The following is a 24,785-nucleotide window of genomic DNA, read 5'->3' on the forward strand; positions in this document are numbered from 1 at the left end:
ATAATGACTCCTGCTTAGCTCTATTTTGTCTGAATAGCAGTGCTGGCTGCTGCTGTGGAGGGTGCCCATGGAAGAACTGTGAGGGAGAGGACAGGCACATAGGCAGCATGGAAACAGCTCCAGTAAAGACAAGTCTAGTCATCTTAAGCATTTTTCAAATGAGTTAGAATCATAGAATAGTTAGGGCTGGAAGGGACCTTAAGGTCATCAAGTTCCAATCCCCTGCCATGGACAGGGACACCTCACACTAAACCATGTTACCCAAGGCTCTGTCCAAACTGGCCTTGAACACTGCCAGGGATGGAGCATTTACAGCCTCCCTGGGCAAACCATTCCAGTGCCTCACCACCCCCACAGTAAAGAATTTCTTCCTTATATCCAATCTAAACTTCCCCTGTTTAAGTTTTAACCCATTACCCCTTGTCCTATCACTACAGTCCCTAATGAAGAGTCCCTACCCAGCATCCCTATAGGCCCCCTTCAGATACTGGAAGGATGCTATGAGGTCTCCACACAGCCTTCTCTTCTCCAGGCTGAACAGCCCCAACTTTCTCAGCCTGTCTTCATATGGGAGCTGCTCCAGTCCCCTGATCATCCTCGTGGCTCTCCTCTGGACTTGTTCCAACAGTTCCATGTCCTTTTTATGTTGAGGACACCAGAACTGCACACAATACTCCAAGTGAGGTCTCACGAGAGCAGAGTAAAGGGGCAGGATCACCTCCTTCGACCTGCTGGTCACACTCCTTTTGATGCAGCCCAGGATACGGTTGGCTTTCTGGGCTGCAAGCTCACACTGAAGCCGGCTCATGTTCATTTTCTCACCGACCAGCACCCCCAAGTCCTTCTCCGCAGGGCTGCTCTGAATCTCTTCTCTGCCCAATCTGTAGCTGTGCCTGGGATTGCTCTGACCCAGGTGTAGGACCTTGCACTTGGCATGGCTTTCAGGATTGATAGAATATTTCCCTAATGGACTCCAGTGGGGCAGAACTGACCTGTGCTGTTCTGTAAACCTGTGATGCTGGTGCCTTTCTGTGGCTGGATCAGACAGAAATGCAGGAGTCGGATGACGCCTTCCTGTAGGAACTTCCCACCATGCTAGCAAACACACGGGGAGGGATGCTGCACCAGTGTTTTGGGCAGTAGGTGTTCCAGCTGGAGAGGCAACATCCTTTTCCCCTCCTCAGAGCCTGCCTAAGGGGCACCAAGCTGCTGCAGCCACATACTGGAACCAAGCACTTGGCTCACACCTGGATTATACAAACCAGCCTGGACAGAAGAAGGTTAGTCATAGAAGGCTGGTCTAGTCGTGAACAAAATCAAGTCGGTTTTTGATGGGGCTGTTGGTAAGAAGGCAAATAAGTCTCTTTGTTTAAAGTTATTTGGCTTTCACATGCTCCTGTGCACTTCCCCTCTCCTCCCTGAAGCACAAGTACTGTTTCCCGCTCCAGGACACGCTCAGCCCTTGTGAAAGCTGTGGAGTCTGCCTGAGAAAACCTCTCTCGAGATTGTTTCCATCCCAGCTGTGGGAATCTGTGTGCCTGGGACGGTTCAGATAAGCAAACAAAGTTTGGAGCCTTCCCCAATCTGATGGCTTGAATGCTTTCAGCTAGTCCTATTGATGTTCGCTGTGAGTGCAGGCAGCAAACAAACAAACAGGTTCCCGCCCGCGGCAAGGAATGAACATGGGCAAAACAAAGCACCGAGGTGTGATCCCATTCTCATTGAAGTTGATGGCAAAACTCCCACTGGATTCAGCACTGTAGGCTCAGCCCCAGACTGAGGTTGTTACTGGAAGGGTTCCTGGACCAGGTGGGTTAGTAGGAATCTTTGAAATGAAAGATGGAAACCTTTAGATGTTCTCCTGTCACTCCTGTGGGCTTGAGTACATCCTGCTGCAGAGTCTGAAGAGGAGATACAGCATGGGCTGTGGGCTCTGTGAGCCAGGCACACACCAGGCAACTGGAGGAAGAGCAGTTCCCCTGCCCCTTCTGTGGGCAACTGGCAAAGGGTGAAATGTGCAAGGGAGTATTTGACCACCCTATGTCCCTGTGTCTTCTTGCACAAGAGAGTTTAGAAATGTGGCTCATGCCCATTGCCTACAGTTTGACAAAGTCTCAACCTACGCCTGCCCCCATGCAAACAGGAAGGATGGGTGAGCAACTCTTCCATGGCCAGCCCAACAGTTTGTGATCTTGCTTCCTCCCTGCAGGAGAGACACTTGGGGTAGGGAATTACATGCAGCCGTGGGGCCTGAAAGCATGGATTTACCTCAGTCCTGTCTTGAGAACCAGTTCCTGCAAAACATGAAGGGTTGGGAGACCTCCTGCCCCATGCATCAGCATACTTGCTGGCCCTCCTCCTGCCTCCCCAGGCTCAGCCCATAGCGACAAGGCTTTGCCCTGTGTTTGTTCATTTGTTCTGTTCCCCTCATTTTGCTTCCCCTGAAAGAGGCAGTTGTAGCTCTGTTAACACTATTTTTGAAAGCTCTCATGCTGTGTGAGCTCAAATCCTTGCATTAATCTACTGCTGTGTTCATTTCACTGCACTGAAAAGCAGTGAGTTTAAATCCCCTCTAAACACCATTGGTGACACCAGAAGGCCAGTGTTTTGATCCAGCCCCATTAATGGTTACAAGTTTGAATCTAGACAGCAGGGGTCAAGGGCAGGAAAGGATTAGGAATCACAGCCCATGACATTAAGCTAGTGCTTTTGCCAAACTGGGAATATTGGAGCACCCAATGTACCAAGTTAGTTTTTGTTTCCTTTTTCTGAGATTTGGATTCCACAGGGTGGGAAACACTGTGTATTTCTTTATAACATGATGGACTCACTATAAGTGAGCTTTACTCCTTGATTTATCACACGGGCTGACTAATAAGTTCACTATGCCACATAGTATCATATCACTTAGCAGCCACAGGTTTTACACTGGCTTTTTTCAAATGCAGCAATGACTTAAATCAAGCCTGGTGTTTCTTTTTCTCATATCTGCAGGCTTTGCTATGCTGAATGAGATTTAGAAGCTTTCCAGCATCAAGATCTGCTCCCAAGTAGTATCTGTTGCGTTTCCAAAATGTCACCAGCAGATGGAGGCAACGAGCAGCAGGCTGTGAAAAGCAAACTTCAAATGACATTTTTGAGAATGCAGATGAGGTCTGCACTCGGAGTGCTCTTTTTTTATCTCACTTTTTATGCTGATGCTTCATTTAACAAATGGGATGGTTGGAAACTGAATTCTAAACCGATGAAATTTTTATTGTCATAATAAACTGCAGGTGGCTTTGATCCTAAAGGGAAGAACAGCACTGTAACCAAGGTGTAATGTATGTGCTGGCTAGACTGTAGGGAAACTTCCTATCTGTCTGGCAGTGGGCACAGGCTGCAGTTTCCAGCCTGCCACACAGACAGAGCTCTTCTTCTGTCCTGCAGCCACAGAGATTTCACTAATGAGAGAAATTTTCTCTGTGAGCCTGCAACCCCAGCGCCTTCATCCAGCAGCACTTGGCATCCTCTTTCTCTCTCTTCATCAATTAGGGAAGTTTAACTTTTGTCCTCTGGCTTGCTTGCCTCATTATCAGTTCATTAGCCACTTCCACCTGGGTTTTCATATAGGAAGGTATTTCCTTATTAGCACACACTGCCTTGCATAGAGAGTAACAAACCCAAGTGCTACCTTTCAGATCTACACTTACTGTTAAAAAAGCCAATCAGCCCTATACAATCCCATCATTTTATGTCTATATCATCACTATGAGACAAATAATTCAGTAGTTCATCCACTTTTTGGAATTATATCTAAATATTCTTCATCTCTTTTCTTTAAGGAGTAGCTGTTTACATTGGTTTACAATTTAGGTTGGTCTTAATCTTACAGTAGGGAAATATTTACTGCTCTGTTCTTAACCCTGTTCAACACAAAGGGGCCTCAGCGTTCTCTAAGGGCTTGTCTATATGGGGTCAGTCAGGAGATTAATCTGAACTGATTTAAAGTGGATTAGTTAACTACATTAAATCCTTGAGCACAGACATACTGTTTTCTTACCCATGTCTTCCATTTATAATCAAAGCTCTGTCTACTCAAAGTGGCAAGTCTGGCAGTCTTCACTCAAGCAGAATTCTCCACTGAGAGATGTGTTTGGACAGGGATAGCAGTAGTTGGCTCGCTGGCTCTTATGCTACCCCTTGTAGATAATTATTAATCTCCTTGTTATATAAATGATAAATTAAGTCAAGAGGCTTGCTCGAGACAGCAAAGACTCTAATTCAGGTATTCCTCCCAGTTCCCAGTAAGCAAACTGATGTTCCTATTTGTAACGTAAAGAAAATCTTGCTTCCTCTTTGGAATGTTAATCCGGAAAATGCGCTCCACAAAACCAGTGACATTTCACTTAGATATCACTGAAACGTTTTGCCCTGCTGTTCTCAACTGAATGTGCACTTTTTAACTTTTATGTTAAACTCATTAAAGGACATTAATGTTAAAAGATTTCAGTAGAGTTGAAGTACAACCTTGACATTTTTATTAAATATTAAAGGAAATTGATATATTGTCACGGAAGGTTTCCATCTCACAAATCAGAATTTTCTGGCAGAAAGTTACAACATCTGAAAGTTTCTGGCCAGCTCTGCGAAGGGGTAAAAATTTCTGCCTCATACAAAAAACATCTTATGCTTTTCCAAACCATTTTTTAAAAAATTGTTTTTCTTCTATTCTGCCTGGAAACTTTACATCTCTACTCAATAGGGACGATTTATTTCTATACTTTTATTACAGTCAAGGGGGCAAAATGAAGGAAAGAGGATCCAGAGAAAATGTTATTAGTGGTCCAAGATGAATGTTCTGCCAGAGTTAATCCTCGTGACTGATTTGGGAAGGGGCTATTCAAGATACTAATATATAACTTCTAGCTATTGCAATAATTTCAGTGCTCTGGCACCTAAACTGTCATGAATCCCATCCCAGGTTATATTGCCATTTACTGCTTAGCAATTACCTTAGTATTTGGGTGTTGGAGAACACTTCAATTGTGAACTGTTACTTACCCTGTGATAGACAGGTTTAACAACCTACTTGCCTGGCTTAATGGTGAAAGATTGCTGCTGGAAAGGTTAAGTGCTGGAAGTTCAGTCATTTGCACTTTAACAAACTGTGCATCAAGTCAGACACTGACTGACTGAGCCCCTGGGCCTGGCACTCTGGAAATGGCCATGCAGGTGAAGGCAGAGGGTACCCCTGCTTTGCCCACAGCCAGCAACTTCTGTCCCTGAATGATGTGGGGGATGCTTCTGGGCAGGAAAGGAGGACAGATGCTCTCCGATGGTGCAGCATAAGCCTCAGCCAAGCACCAAATCTACTGGCAACAGACCAGTGTCGCTTGCCTTCTGGTGGTCTTGCTGCCATGGGGAATGTTTGTCTGGGCTGGGCTTGAAGAGAGGTTGACACCACCCTTCCTGCTTGAGCACTGTCAGAAATGGTACTCAGGAAAACGTTGCTGGTAGAAATTACAGCCTTTCTGATGCAAGAAAATGTCTTTGTTCATCTCTAAGGGAAATCTTCCAGGCTTAAGCCATTCATTGATATCTAAGCCTGAGAATGCCCATGCTTTATAAGAAAACATTTGAAGAATGTATTTGTCTACATTTTCCACAATGTTTAGAAATGTGTCCTTGAAAACTGGCAACAACAACACAGCCTTCCCAAAACTGCAAACCCCGCAACGTTCCAATCTGGTAGAGATGTTTGAATCAGTAAGCACAAAGCCTGTATGGAAAAGGTTAATTTGATAATAAACAATAAACTTAGTGAGGGGTTGACAGCAAGAGCAGTGGACAACAGAGTGGGACCCAAGTGTCTTTGCTCTGGCTCCACTCTTTTTGCCAGATCAATGCATAAAAGCCGTATGTGTGCACAGGGCAATACATGAAGCAAGCAAGCCAAGACAGTTGCTGGGGATTCAGGCCTGCAAACCTCTTTCTGCTTCCTTCATGTAAAGGCTTTAGGGACTGATACTGCTTTTATTGAAGCCAAATCTAAGACTCACACAGCAACAGAAGGGGGCCCAAGGCCTATATTCACAGATGTATGAAAAGAAAGGGTTACAGAACTGGAACAGCCTTATTAACATCAGTGCTGGTACTCAAGTCCTATAGGAATAATGTATATTTATAAATACTAAGATGACAGATTCTATAGGTCCCTTTGAAATTCTGAGCACACGTTCTTCGAAAAGGCTAAAAGAATGGTTTGTGGCTTGATTTTCATTTAATCCTGTGATTGCATATTACACTTTCAAGAAGTGGCTGCTTCCAGGAGACCTCAGAGGCTCCAAGTCATCTGTGACAGGTAAGCTACCTATAATGGCAATGTCAAAATCACCTCTGGGTTTATTTGTTTCTTTATGCAATCATTTAACTTGAAACGAGCTCTTTTGGCAAGCTCAGGAAGAGCTGGGTGGCTCTGTAGTAACAAGCAGATCTAACATCAGTTAAGCACCTGATTTTGAGAGATTGTGGTGCAGGTGGGCACATAGTGGGTTTATTATGCTTTGAGGAGTAGTGATTATTCTCAGATAAGCAGTGATTCAATGACATTACGAGCAGCTTTTCTCAGGACACAATTGAGTCCAGAGCGTCATACTTTCACAGGCCTTCTTAACCGGACTGAAGAGAGACTTTGCTCTGTCCCGGTTTTCATTTCTGGAAACAGATTGTAGGGATGTTGCTCAACAGCGGTAAGGAAGATGTGCTAGGATGGCATTTTCACAAGACAATGAAATAATCTTATGATTAGTTAGGAGGGGAAAAAATCACTCCTCAGAGGACAAAAGCTATGAGGCTGTGGCCATGGTTACATACCTTGGCTTGACCACGCACACCAACACCACCCAATCACTCCCTAGTGTGCTAGAAGAGGGAGTATTTTTAAGCTTATATATGTGCACATACGTGCATGAATACATAATGCACACACACACATATACATAATGTATTTACGTATCAGTGAAACAAATATCTGATCAGTCAAAGCGCCCTATCCTAGCTCAGTGAGTCAGTAAAATCAAACCCCCTCCCAGTGCTAATTTAGAGGCATACAACAGCCTTTATAGATGCATAGGAAAAGATTAGACAGAGCTGTGTTCTCAGGATTGTGTTCATGCACAGGTCAAGAATCAAAAATTCTTTGAGGATGTAACCACATTTTTCGTCACTGTTGTTTATTATCTGTTCAGCTCATTGCTTGGGATGCAGCCCTGCTTGGAGGGAAGTGTGCTGGCCTGCAGAGCTGGGTTTCCCAGACACTGTTCTGAATGGCTGAAGAAACATGCTGCAGTTTTCAGCAAAGCACAGGCTGCTGAAATGCCTGCCATTGTCACACACATCTTCAGAAACACACCTTGATAACACAGGTCCTGGAACAGAACGAATCCTCTCTCAGCCTGAACAAAGAAATACTATATTCCTTGCAAGTCTGCTGTGTTACAGTTCTGGATTTTGGCCATAATCCCCTGACAGGCCCCATTACAGCCCCATACCGACACTCTCCTCTGCAGCAGAGCTCTGGGCTGCATGTGGGCCAGCTCCAACTCTGCGTTACAGAGTCCTTACACCGCTATGACCGAATGGCTGCCTTGGCATGCTCAGCTCTTGAGAAGGAAAGAACTGCTTCATACAGACCAATCAGCCATGACTCTCCATGGCCAATTAAGAAATCAAAAGGGAGCTCTGCGCAGAGCTCAGCCACCACAAAGAAGCCTTGAGCCATGGTGGGAAGCACTGACCTATGTTGCTGCCCAGCGTGGGAGCCTGAAGCAACAGGACAGAAGGGGCAGAGGGTCTCCAGTAGCAGCCTACAGCAATGTACATCCAGTGATGCGCAGCTCTAGCAAGCAGCCTCTGGCTGGATGCTTTGGCTCCCTGTCCAGTTCCTGCTCCCCAAGGCAGCAGGGGCTTGAACTGTTTTGCTGGAGGCAAGAATTCAGCAGTTACATACCACAGTGAGGCCAGGTAGCTTTTATAAATCTGTTTCTCAGGATCTCTCCGTGCTTTTTCCTTTCCTTTTGTTTTGCATTTTATCTCCTCAAAACAGAAATGTCAGCATGTCAAATGTCCTGTGTAGGGAGGGGGAGTGCAGGGGCAAGGGGAGCCCGGTGCCTGATGTCGCTTGGAGGGGAAGCACCAGTGGGGGCCAAGGGAGGAAGCACAACAGGCCATGCTCTGATGGGCCTCCTGATGCTGAAACATGATCAGAACAAACAAGCAAAGTAGGAGCTGTAAAACTAAATGACTATTTTTATTTGTTTCCTTGTTGGTTTGTTTTCTCTCTTCCACTTCCTTGTCCCCAGCTGTGTGCTCCTCTAGAAAGCAGCCACTTGGCACTGGTATTGCTGGGCACGGAGCGTGTGTGTATTACATCTATTTTAAGCACTCATCCTGAGAAACAGATTCATCTCCATGAATCAACGTATTCTAAAGCCAGCTGCACGGCTGGTACTAGGGAAGAAAGAGGGGAAATGGCATTTTCTTTACTTTTTTCTTGGTTTTGACCTCTGGTCTGCTCACTGGTCCAGTCAGGTTGTTTTGTGCACTTGCACTGTTGCTCTAAACTGGTAACACCAACCTCGGATATTCCAGTTATGACACATAAAATATAATCTGTTCAGCAGCATTTTCCCTTTTCCTTACAACTTTCTTTTCACAAAATAACCATTTATTTTCAAAATTCCTCTGAAAGCATGAGTATGTGCTGAAATCCTGTATCCATATACTCCAATATAACCAAACTCGCACAGAAAAGCAAATGTCCTGGGAAACTATAAAGCTGGGGTCAGTTTATCCTGCTCCCCTATGTCACTCCACTATCTGTCTCAGGATCTGAGAAGGGCTGGGTCAAATTCTAGTTCCAGCTTTCTGGCTTATGCTCACCTCCTATCCTAATTTTTTTTGTCCTGTTTTCCTAGGCTGAGCAAGGTGCCATCAGTGGAGGATTTGGCCTCCAGGATGCTTAAAGCCTTCCCCTGAGGCTGGATCTCTGCACAAGATGCAGTTGTTCATGGTTTCTTCAGCTCTCTGCCTCCTCAGCTCTATGAGGTTCCTGCTGGTAAGTTAACTCAGTTCCATCTCACTAAGAGCTACTTCACATGCTATTTATTGTGAGTTTCTTGTTATTTTGAAAGTCTCTGACATTCACCTGGGCATCTGCCTGCCCTCCCTCCCCACTCCTGTATGCTGCAAAGTTTACATCCCATTGCAAATTTGTCAGCTTCTTTTTCTGTTTTCTTCCACTTGACCACTGTGTTAATACTAGAAGGGGACATGGTTGGGCTGCCACAGTGGTACATTAGAAAGTGGAGGTGTGTATGGTTTCACAGCTCATTTCTCCCCCATTCTGTAACCCTAGGGGCCCAGAGCTTTCCCTTGGGCTCGATCACACTGTGTATTCAGTGTAACTCACATGCTAGTCCCTCCTGATGTCCTGAATTCCCAGCTGTTCGGCATGATGTGCTAGCCCCAATTCCCTTGGACCGCTGCTCCTGCTCCCTTTTGATGTTCAGAGACAACAGCTGTTCCTCATACCCTGTCGCACCAGTCCTCCCTCAGTTTTACCTGCTTTATTTTCTTCTTCCCTTGCTGTCTTTTAAGCACACAGCTACATACACGCAGGTCTGCCTCTTCTGCCCTGAGCTGATAATAAATAAAGGGTCTCTCAAGCTACAGGTTCTGGTCCTCACTAGACAAAGCTCCCTCTTACTGGGCACCAGTCCAGAGAGCACTCGCATTCCCTGCTGCCTCCTGGGCACCCACTACACTAGTTAGTTTGGTGTGTTTTTCTTAAGACAGGAGCAATTAAGAAGCCTTCTTGGAGTGTGTTGTCAAGCTATTTGAAAACCTAATTTCTGACTCCTGTGACACATCCCAAGTGAAGGAGCAGCAAGCTAGCACCTCTCCCAAACTGCTGCCCTTCAGAAGGTGCTGTGTGTGTGTATGTGCACGAGTGAGAGACATCTGCATTCCTTTTCTGTTCACCCAGCCACAGAGCACAAATCTACTTTGACACTTTTAGAAAAATGAAAAGATGGAATCTCGCAGGAGCCTGCCTGTGCCGCGGGGGGAGGAGGGGAGCACGCACAGCAGGAGGGAAGTTGACTTTTCTTTATACATATAGGGTTTTTTCCATGCAGAGTTTAAATTATGCCTGATAAAAGGAGTTTCGTGGATGTTTCAGTTCTTTCAAACCCTCCTGGCTTCCTCCCAATTAAATGAGGTTTGTCAAAGCCACAGGGCTCTGCTGCTGCCGGAGAGGCGGACAAGCACTTCCCGCAGTGACATCTCCAATCCCCAAGGGAGAAGATGAAAGTGTCAGTGCCAAGAGAGAGAGAGAGTGTGTGGAAAAAAACAGGTACAGAGACAGACAGTGTGAGAGAAAGGGAGTGAGGAGAAATAGAAGGAATGAGAAAACAGATTGGCATAATGTGTCAATCTCTCCAACACGCTATCGGAGAGGGGACAGATTTATTTCACCTGGGTTTATGCACCATCCCATATTTATTATCCCTCACATTGTGGCAAGAAGTACCTTGTGGACAAGAAACTGCATGGCGTTATCATAGCAACCAATGTGTTGGGAGCAGAATCAAAGTGCACAGCGTTGAAAAAAAGTACAGTATGATCATGCAAGACCATATTCATGAGTGACTCATTAAGCCTGTAAAAATTAGGCAATTCTGAATAATTCTCCATGTAGCCATCCCTATTGCCATAATCGTGTAAGACATGGGTTCTCTTCCATCACTTTGGCATCAGCCTATTTTCAAATTACACTGTATCATTTTAAAATTCTTGTTGCTATGATAACACAGTGCAGATTTTATATATATTCTGTCCCCACTTTGTTCTGGAGGATGCTGGCTATTAGTCCCCATCCTCTGAAGGAGAAAGTTAATGCAGAAGGGCTAAGAATGAGCTGGAGATGAAAGGTAAAAGGAAGAGGGGGCTGATCCCAAGGTGTGTGAGAGAGTAAGAAGGAAACAACATTGAGAAAAATAAAAGGTTCCAGTAAGAAATTATTTTCTATTTTTAAGAAATAATTTTGTCCATAACTGTTCTTTTTATAAGTTGCTAAGACAAGCTGGATGCTAGGCAATGTTTTTCAAAGGTCTATTCCTAGGAAAAAAGTAATTGGAGAAATCAGTGTTTCAATAAGTACCCCTCCAAATGTCATGTTTCTGAATACAGAGGGGAACCCTAATGGATAGAAGCTGGGTGCTGCCCCTGGGAAGGACGAGAGGGAGCATGAGGCTCTTTGCTTCCCAGTGGTCAGCTCCTGCTGATGGGACCAGGTTGCTGTTGCTTTTGCTTAAGCTCATGTGCTTATATGTTGCTTACAGCCCATGCTGTAAGAGAGGAAGACTCTCTGTGCCCTGAGTGGGGCTGGTCTGCAGAGGGGCCTCTCTTAGAGCTGCTCACTCCTGTGCCTCTAGTGCCATAAAAGGCTGGTAAGGCCCAGGTTAAAACTCTAGTCACCATTTTGGTGTCCTTAATTCTGCACATGCCACCAGTACCTCTTGATATAGCAACAGAGGACAGGAGCGGGAGAATCTCTATCTTCCTTACACTGTGACTAGTAGCCTGAGGGGTGGCAGTGATGACCTTTTGTAAAACTGGAGCATTTGCTGCCAGCCAATCCTGAGACAATTATCTTTGTGTAGTGCAACCCTGCACTACAACAGCTCTGACAAAACTTCAGTCTAGCCCTTTGCCACCTGCTAAAGCAGAATGTTTTCCGTCCAATTAATCACTCCTGGAAGACAGACGAGATCCTTGAATCAAGAAAGCATGAGCCGTGCTCTCAACTCGGTGTCAGTCCTGAAGTGCAAAGGGCATTCTGAGAAGGTATCTCACTGCTGTCAGGCAAGTCAGACACAGTAACAATTGCAGCTTATTATTGTTACTTATAGATTTGGTTTATTTTCCTTCTCTTCTGCCCACAAATGCTTCAGAGTAGACTTGCCAGTAGGGAGGGTGAGCAGTGGGATTTAGGGTTAGCACCAGCGCGCTTCCAAGAAAACACTGCAAGAGCTCTGACCGAACAACTCAGGCACATTGGCCAAGGACGCCTGAGCTGGCTTCTCAGATCCTATTCCCACTGGACCGATGTCCAGGCTCAGGACTGACCTTTCTCACAGTTCAGGAGACATTTGACTCTGGGCATACTGTAGGCTTAGCATCTAGTTATTAAGTCAAGGCCAACTTGCGCTCTGTTAGGAGGATAGCGTGCGGTACAGGTGTGATCCTGGCTTTGACTAGGAGGGACTTGCTGCTTTTTTGGGTATGGTTGGTCTCTGATTGTTACCTACTGCCAGCAGTTCAAAACCAGAGTGCCAGTGGTGATAGCACTGTAGCCTTTCTCCTGAAACAGCCCGCTATTCAGCTTTTCAGAAGCAGGAGGAGGGAGGCTTGATGCTGACAGAGCACTGTCATTTTCACGCCTGTCGCATCTAAACTATTACAAAGCAAGCATAGGCAATGAGGAGGTTAAGGCTGTAAGCCATTGCTTTCTAAAAATCCTACTACTGTTGGAATTAGCCAGCGCTGGTAGGTGTTACCACAGGGCACATCTAAAGAAAAGCTGACTTTCATGGACACCTTGTTTGGGTTGGCTGGTTTGCCTACGTTTTCCTACATAGCTAAGGAGTTTATATAGTCACTTAAATATTTTTTCCTCTATGCTTTGCCACCTCTGTATACAGCAAATGGATATCCTTCACTGTAAATCAGATACGGACACCTAGAAAGAGAAGTTCCCACAAGATGCATGAATCTGTGTCTTAATAAGGGAATAAACCACAGCTGGTGTTGAGCAGCAAATGAGCTGTCACTCCTGACCCAGAAGCAGTCTTTTCTGTCAAGTGATAAAGCAAATCTTCACTTAACTCAGGAAAAACACCCTTCACTTTACCTGGCCTGATCTCCACAGTGGTAGGTCTGCTTAAGTATTGATGGGACACTGAGGTTTTTTATGCTGTCATTAAGCCACCACCCCAGGAAAGGCACATCACAACATCACAGCAGATGTGTGCCAAGGGCACAGGCCTCTGGAGATGTTGCCCTGTTCAAGCTCATCCCTGGGCACTGGCCTGGAGCAAACCATGCTGGGCCCTGTATAGGAGCACAGGGTGAAAGGGAAGATGGGAAAAGAAGGAAGGTTTCCTTTGCTCACTACCCAGCTCATGCTCTTGCAAAAGCACAACTGGCGTAAAGTTCGGCCCACATGACTTGTGGAAACAAAGTCCTACAGACATGGATCAAATACTCTGACTCCATTGATCTCAGGCCAGAGAATCTCTATAAAGGTCTTATTGTTCAGGGAGATGAACTGCTCTTGGGAAGGAGTGCTGTTAATACCCTCATGGAGGCAGACGCTATTGCATCAGAGGTTAGCAGATGTTTTTCTGTGTTTTGTCTAATTGCAAGTTATATCTGAGGTTTCTATAACTTCCATTTTCCCTTTGACACTCTTAAATGCTAATCTGAGAAGATTTAGTTGTCTTGTTTGCTGTGGAAGACATCCAGACTGGAACTCACATGTAGCTGTTTCCCATCCTCAGGTGCACTTCTGCCTTCACCCAGTTATCAACAGAAAAGAGCAAATGGGGATGTAGTGATCAGATTTCTAAGGCACAAAAGTTAAAGCTAAGTTTGAGATTGTGACAGCAAGCAACCATGAGCCTAGGAACTCAATTAGCCTGAAAGACAACTATCTCATTATCTTTCCTAAAATGATATAAATACATAAGAATATAAAAATTTAAAATAAACTCTCTATTGACTGTCTAGATGACTGAATTTCACTGCTCAATTTCTTTAAACACCCACTTTAGTATTTATTTATTCTAAGCGTGAAGCAGCTACGATAATTAGACTGTCAGATTTGGTAAGTTAATGAGGAGTCACTGGAGTGGAAGGTTTTGCATTTGTGAGATTGCTGAAGGAGAGAAGCTCTGTCTCTTTTTTCTTTCTCTTTTTTTTCCCCTCCACTGGGTGGAAAGGAGAGAGCTTGGCAGTGTGTAGATCCATTTGAATCCTTTTGATTAGCGGGTTGCATTCCTACCACTGTTCTACCAAATAGTATTTTCCTGGTTGCTCCAAGAAAAAGGAAAAAAAAAAAAAACCCACAAGGATGAGATTTCTAGAGAAGGATGCATAGATTAAAGAAATCATTTCCCAAAACAAGCAGAAGGAATGGAGCTGTGAGAAAATAGGATCCTGAATGAATTTGTATTGTGGCTAATGTCACAGGAGAGCATTAGGAAAGTAGCACAGTGAAGGAAAAGGATCATTTTGCAGCTTTCTCTTAACCTGCTTTTTCTGCAGGACAATCAGTGCTCACAGTTCCAGGACTGAGACTGCAACCTGAAATCTGTGACCTTTTTGTTTCTTACTAAAAAGGCCATCTCTCACAAGGTTCAAGTAAGTTTTGGTAGAAAGCAGAGATGATTAACTAGCTCTTGTGTAAGCACGTAGTTGCCATTGCCAAAGCTGCTGCCATTATCCTTAGCACATGAATTCCTTTGTATACTGAAGGTGGGAAAACAGAACTGATACACAGGGCTGGATGACCACATCCCAGGCTGAGGACAAAGGGGGAAATTTTACATTCAGATATCAGCAAGCCAGTGGCCCACAATGCTTGGTGGTATGGGAGGTTTGGGTTTGTTTCATCATATTCCCAAGACTGAGATGGATGCCTCCTCTGATGCCTCCCCAGTCAAAATATTGCTTCATTTCTCCATTGCTTAAACTGACCAGATTGTTTTGTTTGCCTTTGTCCTTGTCTAGTGAGTTCACATTTTATAGCTTACTTGTTTTGATTTCACACACAGTGGAACCTGACTGAGCAGAGCAAGGCAAAATCTCTTTAGCTCATTAACATCCTTGGTTTTAATTAATCACCACTTTAATACGACATACCTCAAAAAAATGGTTCAGCATCAACATTTTTCATCTCCTGCTACAGAAAGACCAAAAGATCACTTAAAGTCATTCTTATTGAAAGAAATTACTGAAATAATTATTGACATTATTGAAAGAAATACCCTTTTGTTACATCATATCTCTTTGTTTACTTTGTGCATTTGTTAACAGCATGTGTCCAGTCAGTGTCACTGCCTGGGTCTGTGCTTGCAGGGCAGACCTGGAAACTGATCTTGAGGCCAAATTAGCTTGACTGTCCAATTTTCTGCCAAGCTAAGACGCAACCTAAGCTGTGCTAACAGGGCAAACCTCAGCTACCTGTCTGTGCTTTCAGATGCATGTAGATGTCCCTGCTACAGGATCAGGTCCCAGCACTCAGTGCCTGGTCTCACAGCCTCTTTCTACCCCATCTGCCCTCATCACGTAAACAGCAGGCAGACAGGACAGCCTCCAGTCTTTTCAAGAAGGACCTGACACTGCCAGCCCTGTGACCAGACTGGGTTTTAGAGGCAGCCTGAATACATTCCCTGCTCACCTGCTCAAGTGCAGGCAGGGCAGCTGTTCCCTCTCTGTGATCACAGAGGAAATAATCCTGCCAAAAAGCTGGTTGTCAGTTCCACTAAGGATTCTGGGACAACTCACTTGAGGAGGGCACTCATTCTTCAGTTCAGTGAATCTGGATTTGACCAGTTTTAACCGATTTTGAGAGTATTTCACAAATACTTAATTTAAAATAGTGAAAGCATTAAAAGAGTAGGAGATACTCTTATTAAACATTTTATTTTTTTAACATTAACTTGGCCTGAAAGTGACTGTGTCCCTTTTTTTATGCTGCTTAAAAAAATGTAATAAACAAGCTTAAATGTCAATTCAAGTCTTCTTCTGCACTTCATTACAGGAAAACCTTCTGTAAGTGATGGTGTTCATGTTATTAATTTTCTTTTTTTAAAAGGCATTTGGATTCAGACGTGTAAGCAAGGTTATAAATGAAACAGTAATTTTTTTGTCATTTTAATAGGCTACCAATGGAAAGCAGGGGGTTCTGTCTGCTTTTTCCAATCTAATCAGAGGTAGATAGGCATCTAAAGCACAACAGCCTCATGCTGGCACATGAGGGAATGGAATTTCCTGGGAACATAATGAAACTGGCCAGCCCTCCTTCATTGGCCAACCTGAGTTAAGTTACAAAAATAGACAAAGCCAAAAAACTAAACATACCAGGCTCCATCAGGAATCCATAGGCCCTGAGCAACACAGCAAGGAACAAAACACTGTCACAGTCTCCTCCTTGTTCTCCTTCTGGTTTCAGGAAGGAAAGAGAGTGCCAGGTGTCTATCTCAGGGGGACATACAGTCCATGCCAACACTCCATCCATTTTCTATGCTATTCTACCTCTTTCCCTCTACCTGTTGAGGAAGAATGTACGGATTGTTGGAATCTGCTTCCATTCTCATGCTGCCTTTCAAAATGCAGATAAAAAATGCAGTGCCTCTTGTATGTATGTGCTACTGCACTGGCCAAGTGTAGGTGAATCTGTAGAAAGATTCGAGCTTGTTTCGACTGCCCAGGGAGGTTGTGGAATCTCCTCCTTTGGAGACGTTCAAAGCCCACCTGGACACGTTCCTGTGTAACCTTATCTAGGTGTTCCTGCTCCGGCAGGGGGATTGGACTAGATGATCTTTTGAGGTCCCTTCCAATATCTAACATACTGTGATACTGTGATACTGTGACTGTTAACAAGCAAAGTAACTGAAGGCACTAGCCCTGCAGAATATTTGTAATTAGGATTTATTTTTCCTTTTGATTCAGGACTTAGGCCATGGATTTTTATCCTCACAAAATTCCATTGCAACAGGGGCAAATTCTAGCCTCCTTACTGCAAGGATCTTTGAAATCATTCTTAATATTGACAAAATGAAACAAAACCTTTGAGAGTACACACAAAAAAAGGACAGAGTTTGCTCTGGGAGAAGGGAGTGTTTTTTAAAATAACGTTTCAGTAGAAGAGAATTAAATTGTCCAGATGTCCTGCCTTTTGTTTTTCAGAAAGCAATGTCAGAAAGATTGACTTGGCAACGAAGATGTAACAGCACAGTCTGGACACTAGACTTGCAGAATAAACTCAGTGATGTGACACTTAATAGAGAGATCCCTGGTCCAGAAGATCGATGTACAAACAGGACAGATGGGGACTGACAATTGAAAGAATGTAGAGGCTGATCCAAGGCTTACAGAGACCTGTCATTCCTGGGGTTTGCCTACAATCTCCTTCAACAAAAGAGCTCCTGAGGGAAGGAGGGGATTAGTCAGAAGTTGAGTGAAGTCTCCAGGGAAGATGGTTTCTTGGATGAAGTTGTCAACAAAGGAATTGTTGAAGACTATTTGTTATAATTTCCTAGAGGGAGCTTCTGCCATTACTAACAGGATTACCAGCATCCTGGTTCCACACCAGCAGAGCATTAGGCGTGTGCATTGCAGACTGGTTGCTTAGAGCTGAATTCAGGGGTCTTCTTATACTGGGTCCCAAATGTGTGCAGGTGTTGATGAACAGAGGGGAGATGGCAAAGAACTAAGATGCAGCCGAACACAGGCCATTTTTTGTCCAACTGTTGCAGAAAGTCCTGGCTCATTAATGAGTTACCAGAGTGATTTCCTCTCCTTGATGTCAGGTCTGCTGAGGGATTATGACAAGGAAAGCTAATCTGAGTTGAGTGCTGATCAGGATACATGGGGAAATCAGAGAGTTCTTCCCCAACTACAGTTACTGTGAAATTTCTTACAGCATTCTTCCTGGAGGAATTAGGAAAGCAGGCAATTTACTGTGTTCAGGTGCTAGTTGGCTTGGTTTCAGATATCTGGGATACTTTTTCTGGGCTCTGGGACATCAGAAACCAGAAGCCTTGGTGTAACCTCACAGCAGACCTGTGAAGAAGAGGAAGGCCAAGATAAATCATGAAGGTGCAGGCATGCAAACTTTCTTGAATACTTCTTATTCATCTGAGTAGTGTCACTGGCATGACTGGGAGAACTTCTCTGAGCAAGAATTATGCAGATCATTGAGGCACTGGAACAAATCAGTCATGGAGCTATGGGGAAACATCAAATAAATAGGTGGCAGCCATAGAAAGAGCTGAAAGGTGTCATTTCAGTGTAAGGGAGCTATATCTCCAGACCCACCCAAGTCCATTTCTTGCTAACCAAACACTACAGATCTGGGCACACTTTTGTGTTCTCCTTTGCCCTTGCAATAGACATTATTTCAGGAACATACAGATTAGATACATAAAAGAGCACATGGATTATCTGCAGGCACTGCTTAGTGAAGAGAACAAGGGGTATTCTTGTGTTATGTGACAGTCCTTAAAGTTCTCTGCCTTGATAAGAAGGAGAGCTATGTCCCCAAGTCTTTCCACGTCTGGATTGTGTGGACCCAGATCTCCCAAACATCAGCCACCGTCAAAGTGAGTGTGAATGCCTGACCTCCCTTTGCAATACTGAACAGAAATCTTTCTCAGTATTAGGACCTTCTGCCTCTAATTTGCTCTGCAATGAATCTGGAATAATATTACAGTGACCTCACAGCAGTCGAAGCAAGATCAGGCCAGAATGTCCTATAGAGTTCTACTTAGGCATGTGTCTCTTTGTCAGCCTCCCATGTGCAGGTTTATTTGTGGAGAGAAGGGCATTTGGAACCTTTTTAAAAGAAAACCAGGAATTCTTAAGCACACTGGCACCGGCTGTTGCATTGCAAAAGATTCTAAGAACTGGTACAAATAAAGCAGCTTTTGTAAAGTGGCTGCCTGGCTACATAGGTAGAAGACAGCTCTCCACTTGTGAGTTATGGTGCATTATCATATGCGTGTTCAGAAAGGCTGTAAGTGATGCCCAAGTTGGGATGAGGTATTCTGCATTCCTTTAGCACTCTTGGAGATGACTGGGCTAAAAGCAGTGAAGAAGCAGGATCTCTAATGCCTGCCAAGGGCTGGATGTCTGCTCCTAATTGGGAGCCACTAAATGCTTGAGGTATGTTAAATTAAAGGATTAGTTATGCATAGACAGTAAGGGATCTAATGATGAGATCTGAATCACTTTCCCCATGGTGTAAATCCAGACCACCAGTTATAAATGTCTTCTGTCCTGGAGCAGAAGAGAGAATGGCTTTGCTCTTTTACATAGCTGCTACCCCATATTCCAAAATTCTTACACTAAACTGCCAAAGAGTCAAATGATATATTCTAGCTCTGTTACATGGAGGGGCAGAAAGCCAGAAAGACCCTGGCAAAGGATGTCCTGCAACCCAACACCCTTCTGTTCATTAAATCAACACTGGAGGCCCAATGCCTTAAATATGCCAGATCAGAGAGAGAAATTGCCCTAGAACCACTACTCTCCCAAACTAACAGGAGCACTATTCACATCAGGAGTACTTAGTACATTTTCCATCCCCTGGCCTGCACAATCTCAAGGGCAACAAATGGACGTAGTCTTGTAATGAGTGAAGAAGACCAGGTAAAAAGAAACATCTGAATTCATGTACCAAGTCTGTGCCACCCAAAAAGGTGGTCCCACTTCCCTCATTTCCCTTTGTGCTTCAAGATCCACAGTCTTTCCCTCTTGCTCTCTGGCACTTTTTTAAGCCCTTGATGAACTGATCTAACTCACTAAACAGGTAGAAAGCTAATTCTTTTGCTGAGTTAGTTTTTCATTGCTTTACTGAGCTGAATCAGATTATGAAGGGGTCAGAGAAGTATCAGACTTCATGCATGGCTGAGTGTGGAGTGGGAAAGGAGGAGCAAGAAAAAGCCATGATGATCAGGCTCCTTTATCTCCAGCCTGCTCACATCTAGTTCATGTGGGTGGTCATCCCCTGTCACATCTGGATGTTTGATATTCTGTTTTGAGGTAATAACTGAACGGGTTCTAGCAAGTAAGTGCTCAGTACTGCTGTTGTGTATGTAGGCTCATTGCAAATCGAGGTGTTTGCTGTTGAAGACCTCACAAAAAATCCCAGACATTGGCAAAGAGGTGCAGGACTGACCTTTCCTTTTTTCCAGAAAGCCTTCTTTTGGCAGAGGTAGTATGCGCTGGTAAAATAGGTGAGAGTCTCTGAAGTGCATGTAAATGGAGATCATTGCGCTCCAGGGTCATCAAACTGTTTCTTCTCACCACCTAATAAAAAATTAAAAACAAATCTGAGATTTTGGAGAAATCCTTCAGCATCCCTTTTTCTGTAAAGAGAGTTTAACAGCAGACTTAAATATTTGCTGTAAAAACATCTTGAAGTAAATGAAATAACCTCTTTCCCAGGCCAAGACTCTGTTTTACTTCAGCCCAGACCAACTTTGTCGGCCAAATCACATATCCTGAAGAAAAAACATGAGCGCTTTAATACTTGCAAACTATGCCTGTAACAGCGCAAGTGGTCAATACTCTTTAAAGGCGGGGGAGGTGGAAGCTGCAGGAAAATCCCCCTCACAAGCTAGACCTGCATTTGGAGAGGCCAGATGAAAGCCCTGATGTGGGTCATGTGACAGGTGTCACTTCAGTAATGATATTGGGGCAGAGATAAAAGCCCCCGCCAGTGGGTCACGTGGCAGCGCTTCATTACCGGCACAGCAGGGGGGCCTGAGCCTCAATGCCTTTATTTTGGGGAGGGTTTTTTATTATTTTTTAATTATTTTATTTTTTTTTTATTCTGTGATAATGAGAAAATGTTTAAACTTCCATCCCTGTGTTTAAACACTTCTCCGTGCTGACAGCAGCGGGAGATCCCTTGATCAGCTGTCAGATGGGAAAGTGCGATTCTTCTGGAAAGCAAACAGCGTGTTTGCCGGTTGGAAATCATTTTCTGTTTGTTGGGACCGCGAGTTGTGGCATGATGGAGCCGTGTCACAGCATCTGAGAGCTGGGGAGTGGGGAATAGGAAACGGGCTGAGAAATGGGGTTTAGGCTCTGCCACTGATAACAGGAGCTTTGAATCTTTGACACTTTGCTATTGTTATCATAAGGAAAAACCCCACTGCTTATGGATTGCTTATGAAACTTTTTAAGCAGCAGCTCAGTGATGGTGTGGGTACGTGGAACCTTCTACAAGAAGCATGTTAATAAAAACATTCCCAAGAGGAAACCAAAAGGGACACACAAAGGAACTGAGTAGGTGTGGATGCACACGGGGGTGAAGGCGGCCAGATCTCATTCCTGGTTTTAAAGAAAAAATAAAGTCTCCTTATGATTATATTAGCAAACATTTCATGGCTCTGATGTCACACAGGCTTGGGAACGCACTGGGAGTTTCAGGTGAGATGAGGAAGGCAAATGTGTTCACAGGGTCATGCGAGAGCTCAACCCCATCCTGGGGAGGGCAGGGCCTGGTTGAAATCAGAGCTGTTAGGCTCTCCCTCTGAAGTACCCTGTAACCCAGCTAAATTCACTTTAAATACTAACCACAGTTTTTTCTTTTCCTATTAGGCAAATACCTTTGCAAAGTCAATTCCCATAGAGAAAAAGAGATACATGTATAATGCACATAATTTTAATTAAAATTAAGGTTTGAATATGCATATGCAGAGGCACACACAGCATTTTTTCTATGCAGACATAGACAACATCTTATATGCAGAATCAACAAATCAACCTGATTTCAACACTGGGAAAGTTAATTACTCAGAGCAGGGCTTGGATCATGTATTAGATATTTCCAGCAATTATGTTACATGGAGTCCTTGTAGTCTCCCAATAAATGCTTTCCTCTGCTGGCTGCATTGCAGCCTTCTCCCTCTTCCTAAAGATCCCCATTAAAAACTTCCTGCCTATTACACTTCATGAAGCCTTGGCTCATTAAAAGTGAAGTTTTGATGCCCAGTTGGTAACTCAATTGCACCAGGAAAGCCTTAGAGCTGAGGCTTTGGTTTCAGGTACCCACTCTGGAGCAAGACTAGGCTCTGGGGAAGCAGCTGCTGCTCTCCCACCTTGCAATCAGGTGCAGGGCTGGACCATCAGCAAAAATGAGCCCAAGAGAAAAGATCAGATCAGAATCTGGCCCTTTGTTAGCAGTCATTAAAAAACATTGCAGTTTTAATAGGAGCTTATTCAATTAGCAGACTAACAGGCTCCATCAGATAAGCTGGGGATTTCCCTGGGAATCTGAGTCACACACTGCTGAAGCAGCTCTGCACCCTGTGGTTAACCCTCTCTGTGCACAACAAGAATTAAGGGATCAAATCCTAGAAGAAGGGATTGCTTCTTATTCCTGTTTTTTTAGGGAAAATGACAAGCTCTCCACTGCCACCCCCGTGCCAGTGCTGAGTGTGAGTCACACATGCTGGAAGAACCCAGGAGGATCATGGCACCAAACTGTAGCTGCTGCAGACAGGAGAATTGCCTGATCTCCGACAAACACGCTGACATTTGGCAGCCTGACAGCTTCACAGTCCCATAAGAGGCTTCCTAATTAGAGCCTGGGTGAGAAATAATCCACAACTGGAAGTTTGTCTCTAGCTTCCTTGCTGTACTTTTTCCCCCTCCCTTTTTGTGCTTTTTCTCCCTTTTCAGTGTTTTCTCTCACACATTCTCAGTACATCCCCTCCCCGTGGCCGGAAGCTGTTTGAAACACCAAGCAGGAGGAAAGGTCATTTTGGCCTGTCCTCTTAGCTCAGAACAGCTCCCAGCAAAAGCACCCCTCTAGCATTCGAGCATTGCCCTTGAAGGAGAGTGGAGATAAGGCAGGGGAAAGGACAGTGCACGGTGAAGTTTGTAATGAGGCTAAGTACAGCTGGTCTGGAAGAAAATCAAACCAGTCCCATTCATTCCTAGTCAAACAAGTAGGGCAAAAATACTGCTCTCAGCAGCAGGAGAATGGGGACTCTGGGTCTGCATCCAGCTGTGAGTGTTGATTTCCTCTACAGCAAGCTGGCCCCAAGCAGCACATCATGACATCCTGAGTCTTTTAGCTGGAGCCAGGGCCTGAATTTAGCATAGTACAGTATCAGTATCGTGCTGGATGTAAGGTGAAATATGTTTTTTAGAGTTATGTACTGTTGCAAAGCCAGATCTTTTAAAGCAAAATCATATTCTTCATTTACCCCATCACATGCATATTATCTTAATAGTTCTAAAAAAGGTCTGCATATTCAATAACCTCCAAATTTGAGATTTTATCAGCTAGCAACATCTGCTAAGACAAGCATAACTCTTTTACTGTGTTTATTTCCTAGAGGGTTATTTGTTGTTAGTGGGATTGATTGTTCTCTATTTAATATCCCAAAGTCTTTTTCCAGGGTAATGAGACAGGTAGCAAAGCTCTTCAAAGACAATAGCCATTGTATACACTGCATATAGATACAAACATCAGAACCCACTTCAAGTGGGGTTGAAATATAGATATAGGTTGCATACAGATACAAACATCAGAACAACAAGCATTGTTTCCCTTCACCATCCTCCTTGGTGAATACCATATTCCCTGGATAGCCACCAGAAACAGGCAGAAACTTGAGATTCTCCATTTTTGGCCATACATGACATCAGACAGCTCTGTATGCTACCACCATCAGCAGGATCCCGGATGATGACATGGGGTCAGTGCTTACAGATCATTAGCTCTCTCCAAAGCAAAAAGATCTCATTCAAAACATGCAGCTGAAGCTTCTTCCAGGACAAACGCATTTATTGCTGAGATATACTGCATGATGTCTATCTAACACCTTTAGAGTTCAATATGAGTCTTATCTGGGTCCTTGAGAAGTGCACTTTTTTTTGAGGTTTCACTTTGGGGACTTCATTAAGATTGCTGCCACCCATGTGTTTCATGTGCTGCAGATGTCTCTGTTCTGCACAGCTATGAGAAAACAACTTCTCTGTATTGGGGAGAACGACCCTGCATTAGGACTGGAAAGGACTGTAACATCATCCTTATTTGTAATGCCTGTACTGCTAAAATACTGAGGCTGAGAAGACTGTTTATTGAACTGATATTTCCAACAAACAGATGTCTGTGATGTAAGTAGAGCTGCTCCCTAAGGTTCTAATATTAACAAATTCCCTGAATAGATTGTAGCTGTGTGTTTTCTACCATGCCTCTCTGCAAAATGGAGTATGGATTAGTACACACTATTTATAGAGCCCAGCCCACCCACTTGCTTGGAGCACCCCTGAAGATGAGGGAGATGTAACCGCATTCGTAGGCAGACACCACCTCCAGGGTCCATGTAGCATCATATAAAAAATCTGCCTTTCAGCATAGTAGAAACCTCACAAAAATTAGAGGCTGTTCTGGACCTAAAATATGTGGCTCCATCCCTGCCCTGATTTTTTACATGATAAATGAGTATAGAGAAGAAGAAGGAGGAGAGCATATATGTGGGAAAAGCTCTCCAGGAGAACTGACTGGGGAGAAGATGAGGCAGAGCTGGTTCTACATGATTCATTCCTTGGGTACCTACATACCCTGTCACTGCAAAGTGAGTACAAAGGTCCGAAGAGCAGCATTTTGCACACACATGCGTGTCTGATATGAGCCCTTTTAAAATCCAGGTGAATTTTACCCATCTGAATCTGAATCCATCTGAACAGATGCCATGGACAGGAGCTGTACCACAGAATAGAAAAAACATTGTTTCTTTTCAATTAAATTCAATTTTTTTTTCAGGGTTTAGAATTTCATCATTTAAATCTATTTTAGACCAAGTCTTAGAAATAGAAGCTGGCAGCCTGGAGGAGTTAATTGGTTTATTATTTTATTCTAAGGGATTAACTCAAGTTGATAGATTTAGAGCAGGTTTTAAGTTTGTTGGTTTCAGATGTTTAAGAAGAAATTT

The 24,785-nt window shown here is 44.0% G+C and overlaps 2 protein-coding genes across 3 annotated transcripts in view; one reads left to right on the forward strand and one right to left on the reverse strand.

The window, feature by feature from the left end:
• The window catches only part of CDK15 (cyclin dependent kinase 15), a gene marked incomplete at its 5' end in the record, with an annotated part of 35,286 nt that extends 20,806 nt beyond the window's left edge, over positions 1-14,480 (forward strand). The window contains 3 exon segments of the mRNA XM_061377833.1: positions 6,295-6,343; positions 8,958-9,097; positions 14,371-14,480. Of these exon segments, the coding sequence (XP_061233817.1) occupies positions 6,295-6,343; positions 8,958-9,097; positions 14,371-14,480 (299 nt within the window).
• Positions 1-24,785, reverse strand: part of ALS2 (alsin Rho guanine nucleotide exchange factor ALS2) — a 220,606-nt gene that overhangs the window by 66,414 nt on the left and 129,407 nt on the right. The window contains exons 3-4 of one of the 2 annotated variants that reach the window (XM_061377805.1): positions 20,009-20,139; positions 17,791-17,892 (exon numbers count right to left, since the gene is read on the reverse strand). The gene's annotated coding sequence lies outside the window, so the exon portion shown is untranslated. Of the gene's footprint in view, positions 1-17,790; positions 18,033-20,008; positions 20,140-24,785 lie in introns of those variants that run through there. The other variant, XM_061377797.1, reaches the window with a different exon arrangement.

This window comes from Neopsephotus bourkii, unplaced genomic scaffold, assembly GCF_033783945.1.
Source record: "Neopsephotus bourkii isolate Nb327-2 ecotype Australia unplaced genomic scaffold, CSIRO-AGI_Nbou_v1 NB_196, whole genome shotgun sequence".
Classification (NCBI taxonomy): Eukaryota; Metazoa; Chordata; class Aves; order Psittaciformes; family Psittacidae; genus Neopsephotus; species Neopsephotus bourkii.